At 56.5% G+C, this 19,284-nt stretch overlaps 1 protein-coding gene across 2 annotated transcripts in view; it reads left to right on the forward strand.

Annotated features, from left to right (window-relative positions):
- The first annotated feature begins 17,350 nt into the window (after window positions 1-17,350).
- LOC120370264 (myomegalin-like) overlaps window positions 17,351-19,284 on the forward strand; it is a 163,678-nt gene continuing 161,744 nt past the window's right edge. The window contains exon 1 of one of the 2 annotated variants that reach the window (XM_039484693.1): window positions 17,351-17,578. In XM_039484693.1, the coding sequence (XP_039340627.1) occupies window positions 17,457-17,578 (122 nt within the window). In that variant the 5' untranslated portion in view covers window positions 17,351-17,456. The remainder of the gene's footprint in view (window positions 17,579-19,284) is intronic. The other variant, XM_039484680.1, reaches the window with a different exon arrangement.

The following is a 19,284-nucleotide window of genomic DNA, read 5'->3' on the forward strand; positions in this document are numbered from 1 at the left end:
GATCTCCCTAATGCCGCCTAGCCCCTCCCCTCCCCCCGCCCCGGGCTGTCACTCTCCCCGCTCCGCAGTACCCCCGCCCCGGCCTCCCCCAGCTCAGCAGGCGGCGCTGCGCTGCGCTGCAAGCAGCGGTCGCATCATCCCGGCGCTGGCGGTAGGGGCAGGGGCGGCTCTGCCCCGCCCTTTCCCGGTCCCGCGGCTGGGGCAGAAGTGCCTGCGGGAGCTCCATCCGAGCCGCGGGACCAGCGCACCGCCGCAGGCATGCCTGCGGGAGCTCAAGCGGAGCCGCGGGAAGAGGGGACCCTTCGCAGTCATGCCTGCGGCAGGTCCGCTCGTCCCGGGGCTCCGGTGGACCAAATGCCGCCCTGCCACGAAACGCCGCCCCACACGCCTGCTTGGCGCGCTGGGGTCTGGAGCCGTAAGAGCGCTCAGGAGCCTGCCCCGTGCTCTGCACCTGGGCTGGGGCTTCCCTGCACAGCAGGACCCACACGCTGTCTCCTTAAATGGGGCGGGGCATGGCTCAGGAGGGGCCCTTCCGCTGGAGATGGGCTGCCCTGTGGGGACAGCCTGCCTCTGCAGGCTAGGGGACCTGGCCAGCAGCTCAGCTACCCCAGGCCTCAGTTGGTCTGTCTGCAAAGTGGGTTTAAAGCGGTCTCCTTCCCATGCAGGGGCCTACACATCCTGTGTCTGTAGAGAGAGCCTCCCATGGAAGGGCTGCGAAACTAACACTATGGTAGGAGTGTTATTACTCTCAGTCTCACTGAAGGCTTCTGAGACTTGGTTCCTCTGGCTGAAAACGAGCCCCTGGAAGCTGCTGAGGTTCAGGTCCTGGCAGGATTTGGGCTTAGGCAAAGCTCATTGGGGTGGGTGTGTAGCTTCACACTAGCCAACTCCTCCCCCTTCCAAGTGCCGCACACCCATTGCTTGCCCATTCTTGCAAAGTGAGTTGGAAAACTGCTCAAGGGATGGGAAAGCATCTGACAGTTGGCAACCGGGGCCAGATTCTGTCCTTGGTGACTCTGGGGTAAATCTGGAGTCACTCCACTGAGGTCACCAGTGTCCCTCCAGCGATGCGTGGGTGTAACTGAGATCAGGGTCCCTCTGGATTAGGAACCAGTGTTCCTCTCAATCACTTTTGCCGTGACGTGAGGCAAAGCACGCTGTTTAGAATTTCTGTTTTGTGGCTGGACATCCTTCTCTGCCTCTTGCCTTAAAAATGGAAGGGCCAGAGCAGATTGTCCAAAGCTCCATTTTCTCCTCCATGCCATGGAAGAGTCATCGTTCTTGGCTCCTGGTGCTTGTGACAAGGTCAAATGCTGTGAGCAGTAGGAACGGCAAGAAGGAATCCCCAGTAAAGGCGATTTGTCCATCTCTGCCATTGCAAAGGAAACTCTTGTCTGGGACGGGTGAGTTACACACAGAAAAACACACTGCCTTCCAGATAAGAATCCACATGATTTGTCCCTAGGGTGACCAGACAGCAAATGTGAAAAATCGGGACAGGGGTGGGGGGTAATAGGATCCTATATAAGAAAAAGACCCAAAAATCGGGACTGTCCCTATATAATCGAGACATCTGGTCACTCTATTTGTCCCTCCCACCATTGACCACCACTGACCCATTTGTAAAATCAAGGCCAGTTCTGATATCTCCCATCATGAGCTTCCAACTGGGCAGGGCATGCTTGGTCCAACTTCCCCAGTTAGAAGTCGACGTGACCTACCAGTCACACCCAGCAACCCCTCTGGAACAAACAAAGCCCTCTTTGATATCTACAGGTCGTGAGCTTCCCTATGGCCCATGCAGGGCTGGCCAGGAGGAAAGAGGGTTTTCAACAGGCTGTTACACAGGAGCTCAGATTAGTTGATCACAATGGTCCCTTCTGGTCTTGGAATCTATGAACAGACAGACAAAAACATTATTCATTAGGATTCAAATTTCTGTTTCTTTAACTGGACTGCAGCCAATTACATGGTATATTTACATGTCGGGTCCAGTCATGCTCCAATGGAAACCAGTGGTAAAACACCCAGGCTCAGATCCTCAAAAGCATTGAAGTGTGTAATTCCCAGGAGGGTCTGGGCCCCACTGACCTCAGTGGGAGCAGATCCGGCTTCCCCAGGCCCTGATCCTGCAAGCAGTGAGTGGGTCCCATTTGAAGCCAGTGGGCCCAGTCCTGTTCCCTGGGATTGCTGACGTGTAAAGTTACTCACATGCATAAGGCATTTGCAGGATCAGAGCCTGTGTTCACTGGGAAGTGACACTTTGGGAGTGGAGCCGGGGAAGCATCTGTAGGTTATTGATGGCTTTTAAAGTGAGCTCAAATCTGTCCACTGAATGGCTGCAATGTGTCTTTTTTACCCCATACAACTTCTAACAATCAGATCTGGACCCAAATTGTAAAACCCTCACTGTGTGTCTTTTTTTTAATGTATATTAATTGAAACATATTTAGATAGGATGCTCTGTGTTACCGACTTGTGAATCTGATTGCAAGTTTCACACAATAATTGGAGTTTGTCTTAAAGCCCACAGCCACGCGAGTCAATCTTGGCTTTTGTGTTTCAAAAAAGTTGCTGGCCCTGCTGGTTGCAGAGAGAAGCTTGAAAATGTGATGCCCGAGGCTCAAACATCAGAGGCCAATATAGAAAGAACTCCAAATGGCTTTACTTTCAAATCTCATGATTTTCTAAGCCAATCTCATGATTCTTTTGAGCCTGGCTCACAATTTATTGAATGTTTGGGGTTGGCAACTCTGCTGCCCCATTTCCTGGTCGTGGGGGGGGGGGGGTGAGGGGTTCCTATACTGCTGTTGTCACCATTTGTTTAGAGCAAACTGTGGCCCAGCTACAACCCCGTTCCCATCCTGTTTTCTTGCCATCAGCAGCTTGTGCATCTGTGCAAAGAATTTGCAATCTAAGTTTGCATGCTGCTGCCAGGTACACAGGGGCAACCCCTTGCCTCCAGTGGGGGTGTAGCTGTGTAACTGGGGGCAGAATTTGACGACAATGGGGTCACGTAAGTGGCCTGAGTTAACAATTCTTTCACTAATACAGGCCCTGTGAGGGGTCCTGTTTGCTCTCCCCGAGCTGTATAGGGCTGCAGGGCTGACAGGAGTGCAAAACAAAGCCAGCATTGCCAGATGCAGGCGCCTAAAGCTCAGCTCATGGGTATTTGGGCACGTGGATGGGATTCCAGAAATGCTGAGTGCCGCACTTTCTGCTTCTGTCACTGGCAGCCCCATGGGAGTTAGGCCACTAAGCCAGGTGTCTGCACATGGACTGACGAGCTGAACTTTGGACCATTGAGTTTAGAAATGCTGGCCTGTCTCGGACACTGGTGTAACAGCGCTGCCCTGGAATGCTGCAAGGAGCAGAGCTGCCGAGCAAAGGGCAGGGTAGAACGGGCCAGCCACCCTCCACTGATCCCCGGGAACTAACCTGCCCACTGAGCAGGGGTGCTGCGCACTGGAGGAGACGGCTTCCCAGGGCAAGCCCAGTAAATGTCTTGCTACCCTTTCAGCTCTGCCTTCCCTTCCCAGAAAATGTGCCTTTACAGCTACAATTGCAGAATCGGCCCGGTCCGTGTGTTGCTGACCAAAGACCCCGTGGGATCCTACTGCTGTACTTGCCCTGCGCCCCACTCCCTTCCCATGCTGTGTAACTACCTGCAAGCCTGGTGTGAGCTAGCCGTTAGTGCCTGCTAGAAAGTATGTAAAGGCAGGACCACGACAGGGCTAGTCCTAAGGGGGTAATCCCTGGGTGCAGACTGACTTGCTTCCGCAGCGGGGGGTAATTGCTGAGTCTCCGCGGCTGTTGGGTTAGCTTTGGATAAAGACTCTTGCAGTGGCATTCTTCACCCAACTATGGAGTGGGGCTGGTGGGCTACACGTGTTGTTGAGCAATGCCTGGTAGTTTATACACTTGGGCCATGATGGCAGAGGCCAAACAGGTCCCCCTGTCAGATTGTCAATGTAGCAGCCACTCCCAGTGTAAATACATGAGACCTGCCCCGGCTCCCTGAGAATTCACTGCAGGTTTCTCTTGTGACACCAACAGAAGCAGGATTGGACCTGGGATTATCTGGCTGTATCTTAGAATCATAGAAATGTCGTCGGGCTGGAAAGGACCTCAAGAGATCATCAAGTCCAGCCCTCTGCGCTGAGGCAGGGCCGAGTACACCTAGTCGTAGACCATCTCTGGCAGCTGTTTGTTCTTAACCCCCCCCCCCATGATGGGGATTCCACAATCTCCTTTGGGAGCCTAGTCCAGAGTTTAACCATCCTGTGATGGGGTGAGATCCCCACACTGGCACTCCAAGAATGGAATTGGGCCAGATGGGCCCAGCAGCTAACTAGGCTGTAAACCAGGGAGCTTTTGGCTGGAGGCAGCTCCTTAGAGAACAGGCTCAGGTGTGCAGGGACAGGCAGGGCATATAAAGCCAGGCAGTGGGCTGCAGAGAAAGGGCAGTCGCTCCCTGGGAGCAGGCCGGCATGCCTGCATGCCTGGCAGGCGGAGCCGCCGGGACGGACGACAGCAGCGCGCATGATGAGCGCGCGTCTCCCGTCTTCCCGGCTCGCGCTGAGCTCCCGCAGGCATGACTGCGGCAGGTCGCTCGTCCGGGGCCCGTGAGAGAGGGGACCCCCGCCGACTGGGGGAAGGGCGGGGCGCGGCGCTGCCTGGGAGGAGGGTTCTTGGAGCTGGTACACCCAGAGAGAAGGGGAACCAGTGTGGTAGGAAGCAGTCCAGGGAAGGAGCAGAGAGGGCAGAGCCCAGAACTGCTGAGCTGAGGGTCCCAGGACCAGAACCTGGAAGGGGCAGGCCAGCCACGGAGGGAGTGGCACTGGGGCAGTGAATGGGCTGACTGCCTAGGACTGCTGCTGGACTGAAACCTGGAAGGGGGAACCCTGACTGACCTAGCGAGAGGGCTAAATCACAAAGAGGATCTGAGGGTTCTAGAGTGAGAGGAGCCACAGACCCAAGTCAGAGTGACAATGTGCAAACCACAGACAGGGGCGTCTGCCTCGAGAGCTAATCCCCAGAGCAACCAGGAGGAGGCGCCAGACCAGCGGTGAGTGGAGCACCCCATGACACATCCTTTAAGTCAGGAGGTTTTTCCTGATATCTAGCCTGAATCTCCCTGGCTGCAGATTAAGCCCATCACTTCTTGTCCTCCCTTCAGTGGGCATGGAGAGCAGCTGATCACTGTCTTTTATAACATGTCTGCAGACTGTTATCAGGTCCCTCCGCAGCCTTCTCTTGGATATGGTGCAGTGGTACAATTTGGGGCTGGACTGTCTCCCAGCTGGGAGGGAGAACAGGCTGAACGCAGAATGAATGGGATGAAGAATAATACTGAGACTAGAACAATGCCATTATATAAACCAACGGGACGCGCTCTCCTGGACACAAGTACAATACAGTACTCGACTCCTGTTGTCCAAAAGAAGAAAGCAGAAATAGAGGGCTTCATAGGCAACTGGCAAAATGGTCAGAGGCCTGGAATGACTTCCGTGTGGAGAGTCGGAAAAGGCTAGCCCTGTGCAGTTTCCAGAGGAGATGGATGAGGGGGCCTCTGAAAAGTCTAGCCCTGTACAGTTTCCAGAGGAGATGGATGAGGGGGCCATGCTAGAGGTGTGCTGAGCAACTCAGAGGAGGTAAACGACATGCTCCTGATCACCCACTCTCACAATCCGGGAACAAGAGGAAAGTCAAAGAAATTGAAAGGCAACTGATACAAGGAAATACATTTTACATTGTCTGTGGAACTCATTGCCACTAGATCTCATTGAGCCCAAGCGCTTAGGAGTATTCAAAATAGATTTAGACTTTTATAGGGCTAATGAGAACACTACGCTGACCAGGGGACAAAACCATCAGGGCCATAGACCCTCCCATGCAGGCTATAAACCAACCACTAGGTGATAGGGGTCAGGAGGAAACTGACCCTTTGGGCAGGTTATTCCCTTCCTGACCTCGGAAGCAGCTGGGGCTGGCCACCCTCAGCTAGAGGAGGCTGGACCCCTGGGCTGATCCTACGTGAGGGAGGAAACTGCTCCTGAGGGACAGGGGCGGCTCTAGCAATTCCGCCGCCCCAAGCAGGGCGGCACGCCGCGGGGGGCGCTCTGGCAGTCGCCGGTCCCGCGGCTCTGGTGGACCTCCTGCAGACGTGCCTGCGGAGGGTCCGCTGGTCCCGTGGCTCCGGTGGAGCATCCGCAGGCATTCCTGCGGGAGGTCCACTGGAGCTGCCTGCCGCCCTCCCGGCGACAGGCAGAGCGCCCCCCGCAGAATGCCGCCCCAAGCGCGCACTTGGCACGCTGGGGTCTAGAGCCGGCCCTGTTGAGGGAGGGGGAAACCAAACTAAACTACTTGTGTCCAGCAATGGTCAGAGATGGGGGAAGGGTGTTGAGGCCCAAGCCTCACCTGATCTATGTGGAAAGCAGGGCCTCTAACCCCAAAACCTGCCATGCCAGGGCAATGGGCACCAGGAATTAGATCTTTTGCACTAGGTGGTGCAGATTGATCCTATTGGCTCCCAAAGGCCCTGCCATGGATCTGGCTAACTCTGAGTTCCAGTCCCTAGATCACTAGTCTCCTGGATGGGAGGCTCCACGTTTGTAAGACCTGCTAAAAGATGGTTTCCCCAAGGGATGGGCAAACTGCAGGGTCCCTTCCCCAGAGACATGCAGGCAGAGTGATCGCTAAGGAAAGATTTGCCATTGTCAGGGCTAGCTGCGCTGACGTCAGAGATGGGAGAAAGTCCAGGACAGCTGGAACCGAACAAGAAACCAGGTCAAGGACTCTATCTTGAGCAACTCTTTTCAACGGGTTCCATCTGGCAGCACATCTCCCCCTAGGGGAGGGCTCTCTGGACTCTAGATCCTCTCAGCCATAAACCCAGTGGCCTGGCCCCACAACTGTGCAGTCAGAGGAAGGGCCCTGACTGCCCACTGTGCTGCTCCACTGGGGCAGGAGATGCATGTGGGCCAGCCCAGAAACTCTGGGAAGCAGCTGGGCTGGGCCTTGCATGACTGAAATTACCCCTGCTCTGTCTTGTTGAATTCCCCTTGCCCTCCTGCCACGGGAGGGGAGGGTGCAAAGGGGAGAAGGAGCCTTTCCCTTGGTGCAATGAGCATGGCTTAGATGCACACCCTGGCCTGCAGAATTCCAGACATGTTCCGCACACAGGTCCGAGCCCGAGTGACCCCACAGCTAGCACACAGCAGGTGACCCCTGAGGCCAGGAACTCAGACTCCTGGTGAGTTTGTACTGGCATGTGCAGAGGGGACTCTCAGACTCTGCCGGGGTCCTTGGTGTTATTGCTGCTAGCTGGCTGATGCTGGGCTCTAGCGAGGAGGCTGAATGGGGACTGAGGGAGGAATGGCGAGCTGGCGGGGGGGGGTGAGTGTAGTGCTCGGGGAAGGGGCTTGTCACCTGGACAAGTCAGGAGCGCAGCTCCCTCTCTGCTGGCCTGGCTGGGTGGTGGTTTCTCGGTGTGGCAAAACTCCCGGAGTGGCTCACTCGGCAGTGCCAGCCACTTGGTCATTGACATGTTTGTTGTGAAAGTGGACGGTCCCTTGTCCTACCCCCATCCCACTCATCTGCTTCAGCTACCTGTAGGGCCCTGTCGGATAAGCACGTGGTGAGCTCCGGTGGGCAGGGAGAGTCTGTGTGGTGCCTAGCCCAGGGGAGCTCTGAGCCTTGGCTGGACTTCCGGGCCCTACCAAATGAAGTCACCAAACCTTAGGTCCTGCTTTATGTACAGGATCCAATTATAGATTGTTTATAAAGGATTGTTTATAAAGGATTAATAAATGATGCCTAGTAGAGGTGCTAAGCCTGCCCCAGACACGAGCAGGGTGTGACGATGCGGTTCTGGCGGGACCCAACTGAGAGTGCCAAATCAGGACCAATTGCTTAAACAGGGCAGTCACAGCCCTAGGCTGGGGTTTTTCCACCTCTAAGGCAAACCAAACCAGCCAGACAAAAGGGACTTCGGTCTCACCCCACTGGCTAACCACAAGTCACACAAGCAATTTCCTTAGACACTCCAGTCTTCCAGTATCACCACCAGTGCACTCGTCCTGGAGATGAATGGTTATGAAAACCAACACCCCAATAAAAGAAAAAGGTTCTCTCGATCCCAAAGGACCAAGCCCCAGACCCAGGTCAATATACACATCAGATCTTACCCACAAATCACGCTGTTGCCAATCCTTTAGAATCTAAAATCTAAAGGTTTATTTACAAAGGGAAAAAGGTAGAGATGAGAGGTAGAATTGGTTAAATGGAATCAATTACATGCAGTAATGGCAAAGTTCTTAGTTCAGGCTTGCAGCGGTGATGGAGTAAACTGCAGGTTTAAATCAAGTCTCTGGAGTACATCCCCCGCTGGGATGGGTCCTCAGTCCTTTGTGCAGAGCTTCAGCTTGTAGCAAAGTCCCTCCAGAGGTAAGAAGCAGGGTTGAAGACAAGATGGAGATGATGCATCAGCCTTATATAGGCTTTTCCAGGTGTAAGAACCTCTTTGTTCTTACTGTGGAAAATCACAGCAAAATGGAGTCTGGAGTCACATGGACAAGTCTCTGCATACCTTGCTGAGTCACAAGGCGTGTCTGCCTTCTCTCCACGGGTCAATTGTGTAGCTGATGGTCCTTAATGGGCCATCAAGCAGGCTAAGCAGAGCTAACACCATCTTGTCTGGGATGCTTCCCCCAAAAGCACAGCACCAACTTGAAATACAGACAGCATAGAGCCAACATTCATAACTTCAACTAAAATGATACAGACATACAGACAGCATAATTATAACCAGCCACCCATAATCTGGTCTTAGACACCTTAGATGACCCCCTTTATCTAAGATTTGGTGCCACTACAGGACCTTGGTTGCAACCCATGTTCTATATGGTCCCCATTTATATCAATAACATCACACAGGGTATATTACAGCTGGTGCTGTGCACATCAGTGGAAAGGGTTAGATGGGATAATCTGCCCCCACAGTAGTTAGAGATCTGCCTAAGCCCTGACACAGGAGGTCTGATGCAGCCTAGTGACCTCCTGGGCTCCTTAACGGTCCATAAGCAGGGATTCAATCATTTATTAAAACCATCCACCAATACTTTATGTGAAAGCCCCATTGAGACATTGGTTATCAAGTGTGACCAATATGTTATTTTTCCTTATCACCCTGCAGGCGCATTTTAACTCCTAACATTGCTGCTTTCAAGTATCTTCTGTCCTAGCCCTTTACCTGGGAACGCTGAAGACACAACAAGGATGTACTCCTTTATCCAGGGAAGGTTTCACTTTAAAGCCCAAATGCAGATATCTTGCTGAGGAGACCCATCCCAGATTTGCCTGAAATCACCACAGTTCCTGCTCCAATCTATTGGCTGAGGGGTGGCCGGGGGCGCAGGGGGGAGGGTGAGGAGATGTGGAAATTGTGCTCTCCTGATGCTAAAAATCAGAGGAGTAACTGAAAGGAGAGTTTGGCCCTTGTCTGTTGACTCCAAAGTTCAGTCACTCAGTGAAGAAAGGCTCCAGGAGTTTTAATCAACCACTGGAAGTGACTAGGTATATAAAGACCATGCCAGCCACAGTTAGAACTGCAGAGCAGTTCCAGTGATAAATGCCTGTTTCCCCACATTTGTGCTTTCCAAGAAATTCACCGTTTGAGGTGCAATTTCCCATGCTAGGACTCTGCCCCTAGAGGCTGGTTTTTAGAGTTTGATCAACTTTTTACTTAAGGGAGAGTGTGGGGGGTGGCAGGGGAAGGGAATCTACTTTTACAATGGTAAAAACAATTCTAACCAGCCCCTTTTCAACAGGACTCCTGCAAAAAGTGAAACTGTGTCTGGAATCCTTGCCTGGGCACAGTCCTCACTAAGGACTATAGACCTGATCCATCTCCTGTTGAAGGCCATGGGTGTCCTATGGGCTGAAGCAGGATGCCAGAGGTGCAGATGCCTAATGTGGTGTTGCCTTTCCGTATTGGGTGAATTTTGCTCTAGTGCAGGTCATGGCACATGTTGTTCCTTTCTCTGTCAATGTTTTTTAAGCAAAAGCAAGCAAAGTATGTTTTAAAAAGACTCTGTTAGGAGCATCCAGGTTGGGGGTGGGGTGGGGGAAGCCTGCCAAGCCAGGAAATGCTGCAGTTAAGGTGGCACTTGCAGCCTTCACTCTGCCCCTTTCTTATGGGCATTAGGATCTAGTGCCCAGTTGGAGGATCTCATGCCGTTGCTCCCACAGGTGCCTGCCTCATCCAGGGTGCAGGCAGGACAGTGCTCAGTGAGTGGCCCAAGGGTCTGTAGTGAAAAAGCAGGGGCTGCAGTTCTATGCTTCCTGCTGGGTTCGATGCTGTTTGCAGTGCTCCAGGCTTGTGAATTCAGAGCAAACCTGCAGCAGGAGACAGCCTTGCACTGAATTCACACTGGTGCACCAGTGAGGCGAGCCGGCCCAGCTGTGCAAAGGGTGGGCAGTGCATAGAGGGTGTGACTCTTGCCTCCTTCATGGGAAGGGGCCTTCCACATGGGATCCTCCCCCCCCCCCACTTGTCACCTACCTCCATGGCACCACTCTCCCCATCCCACAGGTAATAGCCCTGCGGGCTATGCATCTCCCTACCTGCAGAGGGCACCCTGCAGGGCTGTGAGCTGAGGGTGGGGTGAGGGGGCCAGTATGCATGTTACCCTGCTCTGCCACCAGCCCCAGGATGGGGAAATGAAGCCCCTTTAACAGGGCCATCCCTGGGGGCAGCAGCAGCAAGGGGGGACTCCAGGGAGCCTCTGTGCAAATGGCCCTGGCGATCCACACAGGGTTTGGGTGCTGCCCTCTGGCCAGATCGATGGAGCAAGGGGGGCTCTGCTCCCCTCCCTTGCTGGAATGCCAGCAGCTGTGGGTCTCCAAATAGAAGCTGCTGTTGCTGCAGGTCATTCAATCTGGTAGCACTGAGGCTGTAGTGACCTCACTGCTTTATGTTGTCTAGCCACTAGAGGGGGGCACAGACCAGGTTAACATGAGTTACAGCTCCCCAGGCTAGGGCATCTCAGCCTGAGCACCAGGATGTGCCTTCACATCGTGGCCCAGGGACAGGGGAGTCTGTCTGCAGATTGAACCTGAGACCACTGCTCTGTCTTAGGTATTTATCTGGCTGAATAGTATCTGTATTTATCCTCAACACAACCCCTCTGTGAGGCAGGGCAGTGGTATTAGCCCCATTGTACAGAGGGGAAACTGAGGCACAGACAGCCTAATTGACTTGCCCAAGGTCACCCGGAGAGTCTATGCCAGAGTAGAGACTTGAACCCAGCACTCCAGTGTCCCAGGCTCATGTCCTAACCACTGGGCCGTGCTTCTCAAGGTAGCAGCTCCCTCTTGCCTGACCTTTGAACGAATACCCCAGCCTAACTACATAGCTCCTTGGACGCTCCTGCAGGAGCTGGCTGCAGTGGTTAATATTAACCTGCTGTTGTTGACCCTGCTGCTCAGCCCACAGGGGAATGTGTTTAGTGCAGGACTTTGAGACCGTCAGTCCCATGAGTGGGAGTTAGCGGGGTAAACAACTGGTTTAACCTTACAGCTGTAAAACCACATTATTGTTACAGGTACCTCCTGGGCAGTTCCTGCTTTGGCTCTGTATGGCTGCCCAGGCCCCTGGCTGCATTCACAGTCTAGTGCTTGTGGATTAAATGTCTGTCTATCCCTCCGTCTGCCACAACACCCCCGCCCCCAGGGCTGGCTCCAGGGGTTTTGCCGCCCCAAGCAGCCAAAAAAAAAAAAAAAAGCTGTGATCGCGATCTGCGGCAATTCAGTGGGAGGTCCTTCGCTCCGAGCGGGAGTGAGGGACCCTCCGCCGAATTGCCGCCGAATCCCTGAAAGTGCTGCCCCACTCCCAAGTTGCTACCCCAAGCACCTGCTTGATAAGCTGGTGCCTGGAGCCGGCCCTGCCCGCCCCCCATAGTACTGGACACTGCTCAAGCCTTGTAAACCAGAAATAACAATAGCAATCTCTTTCTCTGCCTTCCCCACCTCTAGCAGAAATAGCTAGATTCGTTTCATGGGCTTGTGTGTGTGTGGATTTGTGATGCAGTGTGTGGAGAGCTAAGTCTCAGAGCTGACTGTTGCATTTAGTTCTGTATGCACTGAGGCCTGTGGTCTCTTCTCTCTTGTGGCCGTGAGTTCCACAGTCCATGGCCAGCTCCTGTGACTACTCTATGTCCCGCATACACCAGACTCTCCCACTGGCCATTAGTGGCATCGTTCTGGTGGAAGGTTGTATTTGGGGGAGGTCATGCTCATGCAGGGAGAGTAGGGTGACCAGATGTCCTGATTTTATAGGGACAGTCCTGTTATTTGGGGCTTTTTTTATATATAGGCTCCTATCACCCCCCACCCCCTGTCCCGATTTTTCACACTTGCTATCTGGTCACTCTAAGGGAGAGCAGTGCAGCACTGTGTAGCTAGGCAGATTTGCTGGGGGCATGTGGCTTCATTCCTAGGGCAGCTGAGTTGCCATAATGGGTGCCCAGAGCTCAGGTACGCATTCATAGGTCACTGAGGCCGGGTCTGTGTCTGCTAACTGGGCACCACCTTCTAGCAGGTAGCAGAGGGACATGGGGTCCTTGTTGCCGTAGCTATGTGGGCAGTGGCACTGAAGAGCTCAGAAGGGAGATGGAGGGGCTGAGTTGAGGGCAGGTGCCCTCAGTAGTGGGGCACATTATAGACCAGGCACTTTCTTCCTCACTCTTCATTCCCTGCGCAGGGAGCACTGGTGGGAGCACTTCCCTCACTCTGGGGGACATGGGTGCTACTCAGTCCTGTTCCCTCCCCAGCTGCATCTGCATTGGGTGCAAGGGAAAAGTGGAAGAGGGGGGGATGCAGCTGGGAGTGGGTGGAGCTGGGTTTTCCTGGCCCCTGGGTTATCTGGAGAATTCTCTCTGGCCAGGGATGTCAGACATGCTGCAATCTAGCCTTAGGTGTTACTGACCAGGGACTCAGCAACCTGAGCGCTAGTCCCTGCTCTGTCACTGGCCTGCTGCATGACCCTGGGCCAGCCACTATCTGTAAAATGGAGTTAATGGTACTCCCCTGCTCTGGGAAGTGCTTGGAGATCTACGGCTGAAATGAGCGAGGGGCTGTTATTATTACAAGGGTCTCCCTCAGACTCTGTGGGAGTTAGCTGAAGTTTTACTGTCAAAATGTAACTGCAGTGTACATTGGCATTTCTCTGAAAATTTATCTTTTTTTGCAATATAATTTCATTTTTATTATATTCCATTTTTATTGAATTTTTTCAAATTGTAAGAAAATCATTTTCAACCCCCCCCCAATTTTTCCTTTTTCATGGGAAATGTAGATGAACATGAATTTCCATGGAAAAGGTTTGGCATTTCTTGACCAGGGCTAGATTCTAACCAGCCTTGGATGCTGGGGTCATGCTCCTAGAGCAAAAGATCAGCTCACTTTCACAGCAGTTAATGTCAATGTGGCTACAGCACCATAACCCTGCAGGCTGCTTTGCAGACCCATTACAGGCACAGGGCTCAGTCCCCAGCTGCATCTGTCGCTGCACGATCATCTGCCTGTCACTACCAGGGGGGATGCCGCATCCCCACCCACCTCCTGCTGGAAGGACAGATGGGCCTTTGGGGGTAGCGGAGAGTACTGGATTGATGGATGTGAGTTCTGAGTGGGGATTGTCATGTCACCGTGGGGCAGACCTCATGCTGGGGAACCCCATGCTGAAATTGTGGCCGCATGGCACTGAGTAGGTACTAGCACGTGGTCAGAGATTTATAGCTCGCTATGCTGTGTCCCTGTTGTTTAAATGCTGGGGTGGTCTGAAATGTCTTTGGCCCCTATAACAATGTACAATTCCCTTGGCATTTGGCCACGTTCGCGCCATGTTAGGCTGCTGCACTTAACCCAACGCTAACAAAACACAATCGCATCCCTTGTGCTTCAGCTAGCCTCCCCTCTCATAGCGAAGAGACGGGTGCTCTCTCCACGCGGCGGCGCTCTCCCCCAGGGCAGCTCTTGGCTGGACGGCAGGGAGCATGGCCAGACCCTCAGTCACCTCCGTGCAATTCGGCTGGAAGGCCAATGCTCGCAACAGAGGCCTCTGGGTGTGTGTGATTCTGTGCGGGAGAGAAGAGGGGCACTCAGCACTGCTGGAAAGCGGCCCTCAGGGATCTTGCACTGGGCACTCCAAAACCAGACACCACATCTGAAAATGTTGTTTAATTGTCTGCTTTGCCAGGCTTTGGAGGCTAGGGGCTTGGATTTCAGTCCAGTAGATGGTAGAGCCCAGAGGCCCCGGAAATATCAGCGAGAGAGAGAGAGAGATCACTAACATGCAGGGTGGGAATGCCATCACTGCTGCTTGTCCTGCTGCTGTGGGTGGAAATCTTTGCTGGGATGGCCTGCGAGCAAAGGCCCTGACTCCACACCACCCTCTGTGGGCTGAGGGAATAGCAGGCCACTCTGGATGTCATCCCGATTCGCACTGCTGCAGAGCCTCTCCCCTTTCTGGCCTGGGGTGGAAAAGCGTGAAGATCACAGAATTTGGCTTCCCTAGGTTTCACAGGAGAGGATGGGGATGGTGAGTCCGCAAGCTTCTGCCCTTCCTGTTGCACAGCCTTCTGGGAGCATCTTGTCTAGGGGAAAGTGATGTGAGAGGATGAGGCCTCCTCATCCAGGGTATCCTCAGCATCCCTGAGCAAGGACCCCCGCTCTATAGCCAGGAGCTGGCAGGGATGGCTGGGTCACTAGCAGCACTGTGGCTCCTGCAGGCTCAGCACTGCCCTTGGCTGGGCTGCCTGGGACTCATCACAATGCAGACACTGCAGGACCCTGGGCAGCTTCCCACGCCCCTAGGGCATCTGGTGCCAGAAAGCCGGGTGTTCCCCTGAGCTGTCCCTTCTCATCCCTTCCAAGCCATAAGACCAGGGGAGTGGTGTCCTCTGCGTGCCACAGTGCAGGGGCAGGATGTTCTGGGGGACTGGTAGAGTGGGATGATGGATGGGGATGGTAAGAAAAATGAGGATGTGGTGGGGAATGGTAGGGGAAGCCAGTAGGGACAGGATGATGGGGGAGGGAAAGGGGGTGGGAGGATGCTGGGACAGAGTGGGGGAAGGGAGTGAGGGGATGTAGGATGCGAGGGGGGAAGGGGCATGTGCGCAGGCTGCTGGGCAGAGGAGGGGTGGGTGATGCCAGGGGGATGCGGGATTCTGGGGATGCCAGGGTGCAGAGGAGAGGGGTGGGTGAAGGGGAGATGCTGGACTGGGGCAAGGAGAGGGGTTGGAGAAGATGCTGGGGACTGTGGGAGGGGGGATGTGGGGCTGGGGTGAGGGGAGGAGGGATGCTAGGTGGGAGGAGGGATGTGGTTGGGAGGGGATGCTGAGCCAGGGCAGGGGATGCGGGATGCTGGGAGGGGCTGGGGGGCTGCTGGAGAGTAGGAGGGATGCTGGGGAGGGTGGGGATGCAGGAGGCTGGGAGGAGGGGTGGAGGGATGCTGAGGAGTAGGAGGGATGTGGGGGAGATGTTGGGCTGGGGCGAGGGGATGTGGGATGCTGTGGGGATGGGGAAGGGCTGAGGGATGCTGGGGATGGGTGGGGAGGGGATGCGGGATGCTGGAGAGTAGGAGGGATGCTGGGGGGGCGAGGGGAGGGGTGGGGGATGCTGGGCCGGGGCGGGGATGCGGGAGGCTGGGAGGAGGGGGCGGAGGGATGCTGAGGAGTAGGAGGGATGCGGGGGGAGGGGGATGCTGGGTCGGGGTGAGGGATGCAGGAGGCTGGGAGGAGGGGCGGAGGGATGCTGAGGAGTAGGAGGGATGCGGGGAGGAGGAGGATGCTGGGTCGGGGTGGGGATGCGGGAGGCTGGGAGGAGGGGCGGAGGGATGATGAGGAGTAGGAGGGATGGAGGATGCTGGGTCGGGGTGGGGATGAGGGAGGCTGGGAAGAGGGGCGGAGGGATGCTGAGGAGTAGGAGGGATGCGGCGGGGAGGAGGAGGATGCTGGGTCAGGGTGAGGGATGCGGGAGGCTGGGAGGAGGGGGCGGAGGGATGCTGAGGAGTAGGAGGGATGCGGGGGGAGGGGAGGGGATGCTGGGTCGGGGTGAGGGATGCAGGAGGCTGGGAGGAGGGGCGGAGGGATGCTGAGGAGTAGGAGGGATGCGGGGGAGGGAGGAGGATGCTGGGTCGGGTGAGGGATGCAGGAGGCTGGGAGGAGGGGCGGAGGGATGCTGAGGAGTAGGAGGGATGCGGGGAGGGAGGAGGATGCTGGGTCGGGGTGAGGGATGCAGGAGGCTGGGAGGAGGGGCGGAGGGATGCTGAGGAGTAGGAGGGATGCGGGGGGGAGGGGATGCTGGGTCAGGGTGAGGGATGCAGGAGGCTGGGAGGAGGGGCGGAGGGATGCTGAGGAGTAGGAGGGATGCGGGGAGGAGGAGGATGCTGGGTCAGGGTGAGGGATGCAGGAGGCTGGGAGGAGGGGCGGAGGGATGCTGAGGAGTAGGAGGGATGCGGGGGAGGGGAGGGGATGCTGGGTCGGGGTGAGGGATGCGGGAGGCTGGGAGGAGGGGGCGGAGGGATGCTGAGGAGTAGGAGGGATGCGGCGGGGAGGGGAGGGGATGCTGGGTCGGGGTGAGGGATGCGGGAGGCTGGGAGGAGGGGGCGGAGGGATGCTGAGGAGTAGGAGGGATGCGGCGGGGAGGGGAGGGGATGCTGGGTCGGGCTGAGGGATGCGGGAGGCTGGGAGGAGGGGTGGAGGGATGCTGAGGAGTAGGAGGGATGCGGGGAGGGGAGGGGATGCTGGGTCAGGGTGAGGGATGCGGGAGGCTGGGAGGAGGGGCGGAGGGATGCTGAGGAGTAGGAGGGATGCGGCGGGGAGGAGGGGATGCTGGGTCGGGGTGAGGGATGCGGGAGGCTGGGAGGAGGGGCGGAGGGATGCTGAGGAGTAGGAGGGATGCGGCGGGGGAGGGAGGGGATGCTGGGTCGGGCTGAGGGATGGGAGGCTGGGAGGAGGGGTGGAGGGATGCTGAGGAGTAGGAGGGATGCGGGAGGGGAGGGGATGCTGGGTCGGGGTGAGGGATGCGGGAGGCTGGGAGGAGGGGCGGAGGGATGCTGAGGAGTAGGAGGGATGCGGCGGGGGAGGAGGGGATGCTGGGTCAGGGTGAGGGATGCAGGAGGCCTGGAGGAGGGGCGGAGGGATGCTGAGGAGTAGGAGGGATGCGGAGGGGATGTTGGGCCGGAGCGGGGATGCGGGATGCTGTGGGGCGGGGAAGGGCTGGGGAGGGGTGGGGAGGGGATGCCGGCTGGAGGATGCCGGGCGGATGCTGGGCCGGGCCGGGGGGATGCTGGCGGATGCCGGGCTGGAGGATGCTGGGCCGAGCCGAGGTTGCTGGCTGCGGAGCCGCCTTCGCCGCCGACGCACAAGCAGACCCGGCTCCCGGAGCAGCCCATGAGGAGCCCAGTCGGGGCCGGCACAGCCCGGGCTCCTGCCTCGCATGGCCCCGGCTGCTGCTGCTGCTCCCGGGAAGCGCCTGGGCTGGATCCAGCGGAGATGTGCACTCCGGCCTGGGGGTGAGCGATGGGCTCGGGGAAGGAGCTGGGCAGGAGGGTGATCCGGATTGGGGATCAGTCAGTGTGATGGGAGCAGGGTGATCCAATATGGGGGGCAGTCAGTATGATGGGGGGCAGGTGATCTGGATTAGGGGGCAGTCAGTATGATGGGGGGCAGGTGATCTGGATTGGGGTGTAGCCAGTGTGATGGAGGCAGGGTGATCCAGATTGGGGGGAAGTCAATATGATGGGGGGCAGGTGATCCGGATTAGTGGAGCAGTCAGTGTGATGGGGTGCAGTCAGTGTGATGGGGCAGGGTGATCCGGATTGGGGGGCAGTCAGTGTGATGGGGGGCAGGGTGATCCGGATTGGGGGGCAGTCAGTGTGATGGGGGGCAGGGTGATCCAGATGGGGGGCAGTCAGTATGATGGGGGGCAGGTGATCCAGATTAGGGCAGCAGTCAGTGTGATGGGGTGCAGTTAGTGTGATGGGGGCAGGGTGATCTGGACTGGGGGGCAGTCAGTGTGATGGGAGGTAGGGTGATCTGGATGGGGGCAGAGGGGCAATATAGAATCATAGAATCATAGAATTCGAGATCAGAAGGGACCATTATGATCATCTAGTCTGACCTCCTGCAAGATGCAGGCCACATAAGCCGATCCACCCACTCCTTAAGCAAGCGACCCCTGCCCCATGCTTCGGAGGAAGGCGAAAAACCTCCAGGGCCACTGCCAATCTATCCTGGAGGAAAATTCCTTCCCGACCCCAAATATGGCGGTCAGCTGAACCCCGAGCATGCGGGCAAGACTCTCCAGCCAGACCCTCTGGAAAAAGGCTAACAATATCCTATCATTAACCCATTGTACTAATTACCAGTGTGGCACTTAATTGACCTATTGACTAAGCCCGTTATCCTATCATACCATCTCCTCCATAAACTTATCTAGCTTAATCTTAAAGTCATGGAGGTCAATATGGGAGTGCACTGTCAGGATGATGTCTAGTTTGCAGGTGTCTGCTCCCCCCTACTCTCCCTATTAATGGGGGTGGGGCACTGCCCTGCAGGAGCCGGGGGGGGGGTAGTTCAGCAGGGGCAGGAAGGCTGCCCCACACCAGCTAGGAGCAGGAAGGGTGGCCCAAGATGCAGGGGCGGCTCTAGAAATCGGGCTGCCCCAAGCAGCGCGGAGCGCTGCGCCGCCTTCCCGGTCCCGGCGGGCCTCTTCCCGCGGCCCGGTTGAGCTCCTGCCGGCATGCCTGCGGCAGGTCCACCGGGCCCGGACGGCGGACCTGCCGCAGTCATGCCTGCGGGAGCTCAACCGGAGCCGCGGGAATACGGGACCCGCCGCAGTCATGCCTGCGGCAGGTTCGCTAGTCCCGGGCTCCGGTGGACCTGCCGCAGGCATGACGGCGGGTGCTCCACCGGAGCCAAATGCTGCCCCCCCGGGAAACGGCCGCCCCAAGCGCCTGCTTGGCGCGCTGGTGTCTAGAGCCGCCCCTGCCAAGATGGGATGGTGACCAAGAAGCTGGCATCACTGGTGGGGCAGCAGGACAGTGAGCCCCAGGGTTCAGAAATGAGGATGGGGCTGCGATGGGCCATAGTTTAAGGAGGGCCAGAGGGAACCAACGGAGGGCCTGGCGAGCAGTAATTGGGGCCAAGGCCGGGGGTGACTGGGGCAGACAGGCGTTGCAGCAGATGGGAGAGTGCTGATGTGCTGGAGGAAACTGCA

The sequence above is a fragment of the Mauremys reevesii genome, linkage group 8, assembly GCF_016161935.1.
Source record: "Mauremys reevesii isolate NIE-2019 linkage group 8, ASM1616193v1, whole genome shotgun sequence".
NCBI classification, from domain to species: domain Eukaryota; kingdom Metazoa; phylum Chordata; order Testudines; family Geoemydidae; genus Mauremys; species Mauremys reevesii.